Source organism: Cololabis saira, chromosome 3, assembly GCF_033807715.1.
Source record: "Cololabis saira isolate AMF1-May2022 chromosome 3, fColSai1.1, whole genome shotgun sequence".
Taxonomy (NCBI): Eukaryota; Metazoa; Chordata; class Actinopteri; order Beloniformes; family Belonidae; genus Cololabis; species Cololabis saira.
Window position 1 is genome coordinate 39,956,834 of NC_084589.1, and position 12,997 is coordinate 39,969,830.

General features: G+C 39.7%; 1 protein-coding gene across 1 annotated transcript in view; it reads left to right on the forward strand.

Moving 5' to 3' along the window:
• The window catches only part of LOC133441155 (retinoic acid receptor beta-like), a 35,477-nt gene that overhangs the window by 19,587 nt on the left and 2,893 nt on the right, over positions 1-12,997 (forward strand). Inside the window, exons 4-7 of the mRNA XM_061718552.1 lie at positions 1,084-1,250; positions 9,569-9,745; positions 11,629-11,833; positions 11,922-12,080. Coding sequence (XP_061574536.1) covers positions 1,084-1,250; positions 9,569-9,745; positions 11,629-11,833; positions 11,922-12,080 — 708 coding nt within the window. The remainder of the gene's footprint in view (positions 1-1,083; positions 1,251-9,568; positions 9,746-11,628; positions 11,834-11,921; positions 12,081-12,997) is intronic.

Sequence of the window (12,997 nt, forward strand, 5' to 3'; positions counted from 1 at the left end):
CAGATCTGTGCTGACGTGAGATGTAAGATGATTCATTAAAACATTTACACAGGACTTGAATCTGAAATTTGGCGTGACCTTTGTGATCATGTCATGAATTGTTCTCGATCAGTGTAAGTTTTGTTATGTTACAGCCGGTCCTAACTGCATGCGAGCGTCCGACTATCGCGTCGCACTGCGTGGCATCGGACGCTCTCTGTCCACACTGAAAGCGTTATGGGCCCCCACGTTATTTTGATTGACAGCTGAAACTCGCTTTTTAAAAGGCTGATTTATGGTTCCGCGTTACACCAACGCAGACCCTACGGCGTAGGGTACACCGTCGATTTTACACGGAACCATAAATCAGCCTTTACTCACTCCTGAAAGAAACTCCTAAAATAACTCCTAAAAGAGTAAAGAGACAAGTGAAAGATGGGTGAGTACTTGTAATCTTTCTACGTTTGTACTTTCTAAACAGAAAACAAGCTTGATATTGTGATATTTAAATGTTCTTCTATTTTCTTCCTGCCGCTCGCATTGAAAGCCGGTTGAAAGCGCTGTAGGAAACGGTCATGGATGAGGAACGGCTGATCCAGTTAGTTGAAATGAGAAGTTATCTCTTTGATAACTCCTCATTTCACTACAAAAACCTCAATAAAGTGTCAAAAAGAAATATTATCCTATTATTATCTTATTATTATATATTATCTTATTATTATATCTTATTATCTTATCAGAACCTTCCAGCTCCCTGGCGATCTCCCTCCAGCCAGCTGCCAATTTATTGAGGTTTTTGTATTGAAATGACTGTTTCCTACAGCCCTTTCAACCGGCTTTCAACGTGAGCGACAGGAAGAAAATAGAAGCAGGGCGTACGACAAATGTTCAGCTCAAAACGGCGCGCCGCGTCGCTCGCAGCGCTGCTCGCGGCCAGTTTGGACAGTCCAATAGAAAGTAAAGCAATGGAATTGTTTTTGTCGCTGCCGCTCGCGTCGCATGCAGTTGGGACACGGTGTAAGGAAGAACAAAAACGTTTAAAAGATGCACTGAAACCGAAATCCTTCTCTCTTTGACATGACCCGCGTCATCCTTTTTCTCCAGCGGTGAGAAACGACCGAAACAAGAGGAAGGGGAAGCAGGAAGCGGTGAAGCTGACCATCATGGAGACGTACGAGTTGACGGCGGAGCTCGGCCTGATCGTGGAGAAGATCTGCAGGGCTCACAGAGAGACCTTCCCCTCCCTTTGCCAGCTGGGAAAATACACCACAGTGAGTCTCGACACAAAAGCTGATCATTAAAATTATATGCCACTGAGAGAATCAAAGATCTACAATCTGTACGGAAAATAATAGTTGGATAGCTTGAATTTGACTGGGATCGCCACTGTAACTCCCAGCAGGACACGTGAAGAGCAGAACACCCAAGCAAATCTTTGCATGGTGCTTTGTAGGAATGGGTGATATTTTACCGTTCACGATATACCGTCAAAAAAATTCCCCACGGTAAGAATTTGTCATCTCGCGGTAAAAACGATAAATTCCCGTTGATGACGTTTTTGTGTAAAGCTGATTTATGGTTCTGCGTTAAATCCACGCACAACGTACGTGAAGGAAGGAAGGAAGGAAGGAAGGAAGGAAGGAAGGAAGGAAGGAAGGAAGGAAGGAAATGAGCCTGAAAGAAAGAAAGAAAGAAAGAAAGAAAGAAAGAAAGAAAGAAAGAAAGAAAGAAAGAAAGAAAGAAAGAAAGAAAGAAAGAAAGAAAGAAAGAAAGAAAGAAAGAAAGAAAGAAAGAAATGAGCCAGAAAGAAAGAAAGATATGAGCCAGAAAGAAAGAAAGAAAGAAAGAAATGAGCCAGAAAGAAAGAAAGAAAGAAAGAAATGAGCCAGAAAGAAAGAAAGAAAGAAAGAAAGAAAGAAAGAAAGAAAGAAAGAAAGAAAGAAAGAAAGAAAGAAAGAAAGAAAGAAAGAAAGAAAGAAATGAGCCTGAAAGAAAGGCGGAAGGCGGATCTGAGAGCGAGGAGCTTGAGTCATCACAGTTTTGCAGTACAGGTGGACTCATTTAATTGGTTTTTATCAATTCAACTTAATTGGTGTAGTTTAGTAGCATTTAGTATTCTTTTAGAGCAGTGATTTGGTGGAGTTGAATTGGTATTTTTTTATCGTCATTTTTATCGTTATCGGGATAAATGCCAGAAATTATCGTGATACATTTTTTAGTCCATACCGCTCATTCCTAGTGCGTTGACTTTGTCCTCATAGTCGATGCCTGAATAAAGCTAACGGGGAGATGTTGAGCCTTCCACCTTTCGAGGATTATGAGGTTTAATGGGAAATGTAGGAATGTCTGCTGTGACCCGTAGCAGGGAGGGATTTAAGACAGATTTAAGGTCAGGAGGGGATGGGGGATGGGGCCTTTGGCATTTAAAGAAACTACACTTCTGATCGTTTTTCAGAGGCTGCCTCGTTTTTGAAAGGTCAGCGCTCAGTGGAACGAGGGTTGAATAAATGTCTGCTCTAGTAGATCACCGCCTGAGTCACTCACGTTGTCTGTAAACATAACATTTATCAGGCGAACATAGTGGCGCTTTCCATCCATCCGTCCATTTCTGTACCTGCTCGATCGAGGTCATGGCCGGGTGGCCGGGGCGTATCGCAGCGAGAATGGCAAATTATCACGGGGAAATATTTGCTGAATATTGACATCTTAAAGAGCATGCTTTATGAAAAACTATTATCCGTCTCTCAGAACAAATACCAAGGTGTCTGGAAATGTGTTCCAAGTGAATATTTGTTTTCATTCATTTACATTCTAATTTATTTCATATGAGTCCAAATTCAAAATGAGTTGCTAAGGAAACCCAACGAATCTTCACTTGAGAGCAGTTTCCCATCCTGAGCAAGCACAAGGCAGCAGTGAAAAAAAAAATGAAAAAACAACAACAAACAAACATTCAGGTGAATTCAAGCAATACTTGAGTAAATTCTCATTTCATCTCTCAACAAAACAGTGGAGATAGATTCAAGCAGAAAGACAATCATTTCATTTATTTGATTTTGGTGTAGAAAATTTGGTTTTACTCAGATACAATATTTGATACTTCACTTGGATGTTTTTACTTCAATTTGTGTCACCACTAACCTCTACTTTTTCAAGGACATAATCCATTTGAAAATACTATTTATGTGTTGAAAAATGATTCACAAATTCAACATTCATACAGTTTATGTGCTTCTAATTAAAGCCTGACCAATAAGAGGATTTTACACTCAAATACTTGGTGATGTAATAACCTGATATTCTGATTTAACCGCTGATATTTTCCACCAGAAACATGTAACAGATTTCCTTAATATTTGTTATATGTGCTATGTATAAGTCCCCGTTACATAAAATTGCAGTTTATAATAAACATGATTAATTTTTGCAACAAATAAAAAAAAAAAAAAAAAAAAAGCACAAGGCGGCAGTGAGGAAGGAAACTCGCCGATAAACGGGCAGAGATCTCCATCACAGCCAGGCTCAGGGACACAGCGAGCTGCTTCCACCAGCTGGGGGTCTCCGAAAACATCTCAAAACCAATAAACCCATGCTTTTTTTTTTGTTTTTTTCATTGTTTTTGAAGACAAGTCTTGTAGAATGAGACATGGAGAGAGAACTGGGAGTGTTAAAACACCGTTCAGTGGAAACACAGCGGTTATCCACCTACTGTGAATAGAATAAAAGACACCCTGGGCTTTCCTACTTATATGGGCGATGTTTTTCTGGTATTTATAAGAAAGTTTTATATTTAATTTGTAAGAAGATGAAGAAGAAGGAGGAGAATAAGGTTTATTGTCATTGTACAGCGAGATACAACAAAACTTTGGTTGAGAGCAATCCCCTGTTGCAGCTACGTATTAATAGATATATATTAAAATTAAGGTGCAATACTCAATTGTGCAATATTAAAAATCGAATGCAATTCAAAATGTACACAGTATACGATAAACGTGCACAGACCAGTTGAAGGAGCAACAGTTCTTAACAGTAACCGCTGTTAAGTGGGCTGCTGTGTTTCTTTAGTGTTCCTACCTACCCATAGTGCGTTTTTTTTTCTTTTAATAACAGTAACATGCAGGACAACGTTGTACTTTAAGGGAAGTTATTTGTATATCACATTTCAGCAACGAGGCAGTTCAAGGTGCTTGAGAAGGATCAGAGGCTCAATTGTTGCAGATGAGAGAAATCTGAGTATTTGATGAAAAATATGTAAGAATTCAAGTATAAAGCTACCAGTTTCGTGTCAAGTGAGTCAAGTTGCTAACTCTACAGTACCTCCTACCTAGAAAACAGAGGTATAAAGACCTTTACTTTCCATTGTGTATTTATTCATTTTAAATAATTAAATTCTCAATATGCACTCAACAGATCATGTTCTCTCTCTCTCTCTGCCGTCGCTGTTTGCATCAGAGGAGGTGAATATTCATGAATCGCTGATCTAGAAATAAAACATTTAGAGTATTTTTCTGTGGGGGCTCAGTCCTGAGCTCTTGCAGAGAAAGTGTGAGACTTGTTTAAGTTCATGTTTAGTCAGTTAGAGCTTGTTGAATTTGTCGCCTTATACCAGAGGGAAATGTCAGCTGTGCTTCCATCCTCGGTCTCCACGAAGAGAGGCCAGAGTGAGATGGTTTGGACTCGTAGAGCAGACAGATTAGGGAAACATTGGTAGAATCATGCAGGAGTCATTTTGAAAGTGAATGAAGTTGATGACCGATTTTGGTTCCTGCTACTGGATGGAGAGATTTGTGGACTACTTTGTGGAGTGGTGTGACAATCATGTCCCAAAGGTCTAATGATAATTAAAGCTGCAAGCAGCGATGAACGGGCCCTCGCACCCTTGTGCACGTTCAGGCGTGCTGCAGTGGAAGCGCTTGTATGACTTGCATGTAGATTCTTCAGGCCTGGACATTTAGTGAATGACACCACCCACGACTCTCTATATCAAACCATTCAAAAGTTATGGCAGAAAATAGGAACTATCAGATATCGACCAATCAGATGAAGGGGGGGGGCGCGCTTTTTGGCATCAGAAGAAGGGGCGGGGCTAATTCATGCCAATGAAGGTCAAGTACTCAAAACCGAGTCCGATGACACCATCCACGAGTCTTTATGTCAAACCATTCAAAAGTTATGGCAGAAAATAGGAACTATCAAATATGGACCAATCAGATGAAGGGGGGCGCGCCTTTTGGCATCTATCGTCGCCACGGTAACGCTTTTGACTGAGAAAAGTAATGCGCATCGTCGCAGGATCGATATGCACATTTTGATGTATAACACACCTGGGTGCACATTACGGTTCGAGCGAAGAGACTGTGCTAAAGAATAAATGTCTTTATCTGTTTTATTTGACAGATCTTAGATTGACTCTATGTTAACCTTTTGCCTCATCCCTTGACAATCCTCCAGTATTTTAAAAATGGCCAGGTAGATCCATTATTTTGTCAGATATCTGGAACCGATAAATATTCAGGAAGGTGCCGTCAATTTTAGCCGGCAGTGACCATCCCCTGTTCGAGGAATTTATTCTCCCATCTCGTCGGAGATGCAGCCCAGCGAAGGCAAAGAATGAATATCAATATATTTTCTTTCATACAAAATACTAAACAAAACATGCTTAATCAGTTAGGGTCTTAATGGCACTTTTAGAAGCACCGCAGCACTTTTTTTATTTATTATTTTATCAACCTGTCGTTGCTGCAAAAAGCAGAGCGCAGACCTGCCTGGGAATATCCTCCAGTCCACTGAGCTGGCGGATCCATCTGGTGTCCTGACATGAACCAGCAGTTTCTTGGTCTGATGAGCAGCTTGTGAGGACTAACGAACAGCCAATCAGCGTGTTCAATGCAACTATCGCTGTTGTTTTGCTGGAAGAGTTGTTATTTCTAAGACTATTTTTCTGTGGAGGCTGGGTGGTGAGGTTTGAATCCCCTTTGCCACCAGAGAGCGCTACATTTACCTCCCAGACATCTATCCCTGGCTTTTTCCTGTGATGTGCTCGTTTTTTTCAATTCCATCCATCCTCATCGGTCAATAAGAAATCTTAATATCTTCATCTCCGTCACCGCCAGCTCATCTTCCCATCTCTTGATCAACACTGCCGTCTGCAGGACATGGAGCAGGACTGCCCTCACCACCGTCTGTTAAACCCTTCTGTCTTCTACCACAAATCAATTTGGGCTAAAAAAAATGCACAAAAAGTGTGATACTCTAGAATATATAATTAAAAAAACGGTAAAGTGTATAAGTAAAGGAAAGAAGGAAATTATGTGTATTTTGAAGTACGCAGTAGAAGCAAAATTTGTTTATTTATTGCTCTTTTAATCTTCTTTCACCACTCAAACTAAGACGATTAATACCTGACTGTAACTAAGGCACAAATTCAGCCAATCAAACTGCAGCCTAACCAAAACCCTAACCCAGGGGTCGGCAACCCGCGGCTCCAGAGCCGCATGCGGCTCTTTAGCGCTGCCCTAGTGGCTCCTGGAGCTTTTTAAAAAAAAAAATCTTTTTTTTTCTTTTTCTCTTTTTTTCATTCTTTCTTTTTTTCCTTTTTAATCTCGACATTTCAACTTTTTTCTCGACATTTCAACTTTTTTCTCAACATTATGACTTTTTTCATGAAATTTTGACTATTTCCTCGACATTTCGAGTTTTTCTCCACATTTCGACTTTTTTCTCGAAATTTTGACTTTTTTCTTGACATTTTGACTTTTTTCTCAAGATTGTACTTTAACATTATCTTGACATTTCAACTTTTTTCTCGAAATCTTGACTTTTTTCTCGACATTTCAACTTTTTTCTCGACATTTCGACTTTTTTCTCGAAGTGCATAATGAAAAAAAATCTTCCCCCAGTTCTAACTAATATAGAAACATACAGCATGTGTTGCTTTCATTCTAAGGCTTATACAAGACTTTTAATTTTTTGCGGCTCCAGACACATTCGTTTTTTGTGTTTTTGGTCCAATATGGCTCTTTCAACATTTTGGGTTGCCGACCCCTGCCCTAACCCTAGCCAACGCCGTACATACTGTTTAAAAGCACAGAGATTGTGTTGATAGCAAGAAGGAAGACATTTGATTGGTGGTTTATGGTGTGACAAAGGCACATCAGAAGAGTGTTGCTGTGCAAGCCAACTTGCCGTTGGAGGAAATTGTGTTTCACGTGGGTCAAACACATGAAAGTTAGTTTGCGTCGGGAGAGAATCTGCAACAAAGAGTGAAAGTGAATAAAACTAATCCAAACACAGAGTGACCACAGAACGACGGACAAAAACGGCCACAGCGTTTCTTCACTCGTCTTCGTCCAGACCAACCCACAGCCAGTCACAGAGGTCTGTTAGTAATATTAGCTGCACAACAAAAAATATTCTGTTTGAAATCATTAATAATTATTCTCTGTTAGGTCTTTATTCTCAACTCAGAAGTCAATGCATTTGCTAAGTGCAAAATGTATCAAAGTCTAGCTGGCCGACAATCAAAAGTCCTGATGTACTACAAGAAAAATGTACAGTTGCCATGGAGATCAAAGATGTTTTTTGAACCATTCTGCAAATAAGTTTACTTCTGCTGCAAATTGGACATTTTATCATGAGGGTCAATGGAGATTGACTCACTTTTGGAGTCAACCCCTAGTGGTTATTAGAGGAACTGCGGCAAATACAGAAGTTGGAAAGTCGGTGCTTGTCTGAAAGATGCAAATATAAATAAATCTTATAAATCTCATGTGAATACTATAATTTATAACATGTCAGGTCCTATAATGCTATGTAAAATCTTTTCTTTGACCATTTTTCTTGGTGAAGATGTAAATTTGCCCCAACGCTGAATTTTGCTTTTCTAAAGAAGGCTAGGATGTTATTGTCATCTCACATAGATGCATTAAGGTTAATTCTGGAAGCACTGACGCAAATCCATCGCCAACAAGAAAAACCGCTCCTCCAGTCACGACCAAAACTTCCCAGTAATGACAAGTCAGCGTACGGTAATGTTATGTTTGCTGTTTTTACGTGAAAGACGACTGGTTTGGCAAGTCAGCAGAAGCAATTAATGCTTGGAGGCGTGAGTAAAAATCAGGAAATAGAGCGAGAATAGAGTACTGGTTGTTCACCTGAATAGAAAAAACATTTCCTGCTTTGACATGACTCAGGATTCCTGTCAGTTTCACCGAGCTACTCTTCGAATTTATGGCTGAGATTAGACCCTTAAAGGTGCTTTGTGGGCCAAATGCAGCCCACAGACCATAAACTAGGCTAAACTTGGGTTATACCATGGGTTAAATAGGTCAGATTTGGCCCGAATGTCATTACTCTACTATCATATGAGTCACACTGAATACTGGGAGGGTCGGTCATGACCCAAAGACCCACTTTGCATTCCAGGGGCAGCTGTGGCTGAATTTAAGCGGTCAGCTGGAATTATGTAAGTCATGCGAGTCCTAAAGTCAAGTCTGCACCAAACATTCTTTGCTATCTGTGCAAACTTTGTTAAATATTAATGTCCCATGTAGCACGTGGGTCTTGTCTTACACCACCGGCCAATGTTGATGGATGAGATGTGCCCCAAAGGTTAGAAACCAGCCCTAACTTCTGTTATGGTAGGTATTTTGTGGGATAAATGTGACCAAAGGACTGAAAAAAAATGTCAAAACACTTTCACAGTCTGTGTGTCAGTTTTCTGGCTCATTGAGTTGGTTAATATTGCTGGTGACGGTGCAAATGATGGCTGGCTCTACCGTTCTTACGGTTATAATCCTCAACTGCTGACTGAATCACTTGGAAGGATCTGAAATATGTCTTTTGGTGCCGTCACAGGATGAAATCATGTCCTTGCAGCAGTTCACAAAACATTCTTAAGAAAAAAAATCTTCTTAAGTGTCATTTTTTTCTTAAGTTCCGTCTTAAGAAGAAAAAAGAGAAGAAGTCATATTCTACAAAAAAGTTCTTAAGTGTTTTCTCAACTTTCTTCTTAATTTTATTCTTAAGAAAAAACTTAAGAATAAATGGTATTCTTGAAATAAAAGTTCTCAATTTTGTTCTTGACTTTTTTCTTAACTTTAAGAAAACCTTGACCTGTCTTAAAATTTCTTCTGTGAAAAGGAAAGACTCTAATATCAACTTTTTCAACACATTAATCTCATCCACCACAACCTCAGGCTCCTGCCTTGAAAGGTTCCTGCATCTCTTTTTCTCTTTCTCCATGTTTAGTGAGTGACTGACGGTTAAGACGCAAACTACCTGTATATGTTGTTTGTTGGCGCGTGCAATGCAATGACATATTTTAAGAAGTTCTTAAGTAGGAAAAATAGAAATTCGTAAGAAATGACAGTTCTTAAGACGGTTCTTAAGAAAATATTGGGGAATTGCACTTAAGAACTTTCTTATGAACTTCTTAATTTTAGATCTTAAGACATTTCTTAAGATCGTTCTTAAGAACATATTGGTGAATCCGGCCCCTGGTCTTTTGTTAACGGCCCAGTCGTCCTCCTCCCCTGCAGTGAGTGACGGGCCTTCATGAGATGTTCTTGGTGTTTTCTCCTCCGCCCAGAACTCCAGTTCAGACCACCGGATCCAGCTGGACCTCGGCCTGTGGGACAAGTTCAGCGAGCTGGCCACCAAGTGCATCGTGAAGGTGGTGGAGTTCGCCAAGCGGGTGCCGGGCTTCACGGGCCTGACCATCGCGGACCAGATCACCCTGCTGAAAGCCGCCTGCCTCGACATCCTGGTAGGATTATCTCAAAATCCAGGTTTTTTATCTCAAGATATACACATTTTTTTAACATATGTGAAGCAAATACAACATTGTACTTTTCTTAAATACCCTTAATAACACAAAATGCAGCTTTAGCTCCAATTCACACTCTCGAAATTCATTTCAAGGCAAACTGACAGAAGGGAGAAACAGAAGCCCTCCGGCGAAGCGTTGCATGTTTCCTTCTCCTCTCTATTCCCTCCATCTCAGCTGCCATTCGCCGCCATCGTCGCTGTGTGTGTCTGACAATTCATCCAAACGCCTGCGAACTCAGTGGGGAGTCCGTGTACGAGCAAAAGCCCTGTTACATTTCATTTTTGCATGTTTCTCCCGATGTCACTTACGTCTTTTTTTTTTTTTTTTTTTTGTCACTTGACACCCAGAATGTGTCATATTAAAATAAAAACACAATTCTGTTGTTGGATATTGAATTAGTGTTTGTCTAATTCACCAGGGAGGATGCACACGGATGATTACTTAAAAGATAAATGACCCAGAGTGAGGACTGGCTTGTAATCTGAGATACAAACTGGAAGATGATGTAATGGTGACTGGTTAACGCTTCTGTAGCACCTTTTTATCCTTCTTTAGTCAGTAAGTAAAGTTTATTTATATAGCACCTTTCACAGACAAGAGAATGTCACAAGGTGCTTCACAAAGAATAAAAAACAATATAATAAATGTAACAATACCATTAAAACAAGACAATACAGATAAAAAGCTACAATAAAAGTACATAAAATCAACATAAGATAAGATAAGATAAGATAAGATAGTCCTTTATTGATCCCTAGAGGGGAAATCCGGGTGCTAAAGCAGCTCAAAGTCGGACAATAATAAACGATAAAGATAATTTATAAGTATGAAAAATAAAATAAAAAATACAGTAAAAAAGAAACATGATGCTCATAAATCAACTGTAGGTGCTAAAAAGCACTCTGGGTTTCATTAACATACACTCACACATGTCCTCTTGTTATATCCACAAACACAGCGAGTGTACAGCACGCAGCACTTTTTGATTCTACAAACACGGTGGTGAAGATATCAGGGCCGTGTGGGGGTTCGCCGTCTTAACCAAGGATTGGGGATCAAACCCTTTTGTTAGACGACCCATGCTGCCTGCAGATCCACAGCCGAAGCAAAGCACGGGAACAGTCCTCCTACTGATGAACCGCTGACAGTATTCTGCCTGGCTGCGTCACGACCTGGCGTGTCAGGTGTGATGCTCTGGACCACGAAGCTCTATCCATCTATAGATCTGAATGCGGAAAATGCTGAAAAACTGAGCAACTTGCACTTTTACCATTCTTTTACTAAAAAACAGTGGAACATTTATCTTAGTTTCACATTTTATGTAAAATATTGTTGTTTTTTTCTCATGTGAAACAAAATTCTTTAATATGCAAATTTGTGTAATATTTATTTTAATTACTGGTAATGATGTTTCATCGTTACCTGTGTAGGACAACAAAAATTCAAACTTCAACCTTAAAATCAGGCAGGAATATTTGCAAAATATTACTTAATTAAATGGTTTAATCCTTAATGCATGAAGTAACAACCCCCTGAAAAATTTTTTTTTTTATTTTTTTATTTTTAAGTGTTAATTATATTCTGAAATGAAAAACACTTCCAATATTGTATTTAACAATTTCTAAATAATTATTTTTTCCTAACATTATGAATAAATGAAGTGTCTGTATTCTTTATTTTGTTGTTTATATTTTTTAGAATTTTTTTGTTTGTATAAAACTTTTTTTCTTTCCTTTTGTTGATTATGGGATGGTTCAATGGTCTGAGAAATTCAGGCATTTTTAAAAGACCTTTTCTCTCTCACTCTGTTTTTCCTGCAGATCCTGAGGATTTGCACTCGCTACACTCCTGACAAGGACACCATGACCTTCTCCGACGGGCTCACCCTGACCCGCACACAGATCCACAACGCAGGCTTTGGGCCGCTTACAGATCAGGTTTTCACGTTTGCGGGGCAGCTGCTGCCGCTGGAGATGGACGAGACCGAGAGCGGGCTCCTTAGCGCCATCTGCCTCGTCTCTGGAGGTACGAGGACGTGCTGCGCCATCAGCAGCTCATGTGAGCAGCAGGATGAGCCTGTAAATGCTGAAATTGTTTTTCCTGACCCGAACAGACCGCCAGGACCTGGAGGAGCCGTCCAAGGTGGACGTGCTGCAGGAGCCGCTGCTGGAAGCGCTGAAGATCTACTCCCGTAAACGGCGGCCCAGCATGCCCCTCATGTTCCCCAAGGCCCTCATGAAGATCACCGACCTGCGCAGCATCAGCGCCAAAGGTCAGAACGCAGCAACAGTTCAGGCATCACAAAGTACAGTTGTGTGAAAAAGTGTTTGCCCCCTTCTTGATTTCTTCATTGTTGCATGTTTGTCGCCAGTACTCGAGTTGTAAAAAAGAAATCAGGGGGGATGGTGGATTTTATCATATGGGGACAGATAATTTGTGCTGATTACAAATAATATAATATAGGTATTACAAATAATAGCACTGACCAAAACACCTGCAGAAAGACTGCAGGAATGACATAGCAGCAGCTAAAAATGCAGCCTTCTGTAAGCTTTAAATATCCACTGGGCTTACATCAAATACATCAAAACACAACAATAAAAAACAGTTTTCTGAACTTATCAATATGACTCTGTCCTTCACAGGATAAGTAAAATGGATCACTGAGAAAACTCAAAATCTTAACAAGAATATTTGTCTTATTTCTAGTTGAAATGTCTAATTTTAGTAAAACAAATCTCATTACACTTAAAACAAGACTCATCACTGGAAAAAACTAAAATTTTCACCTGTTTCAAGTAGATTTTCACTTGAAATAAGTAGAAAAATCTGTCAGTGGAACAATATTTTTTTGCTTGTAATAAGAAGATAAATCCCACTGGCAGATCTACTATTTCAAGTGAAAATTGACTTGAAACAGGTGAAAATTGTCAAATAAGTTATTTTTCTGGTGATGACTCTAAATGTTGAAATAGCAGTAATACCACATTCATTGATTAAATGACATAAGGGATGGCAGTTTTACAGGGGGGATGATTTTGACCGTTTTTATTTCAGGGGGGATGCCATCCCCCCTCATCCCCCCTCAACTCGAGTACTGTTTGTCGCACTTAAATGTTTCAGATCATCAAACAAATTTAAATATTAGACAAAGATAACACAAGTAAACACAAAATGCAGAAGATTTTT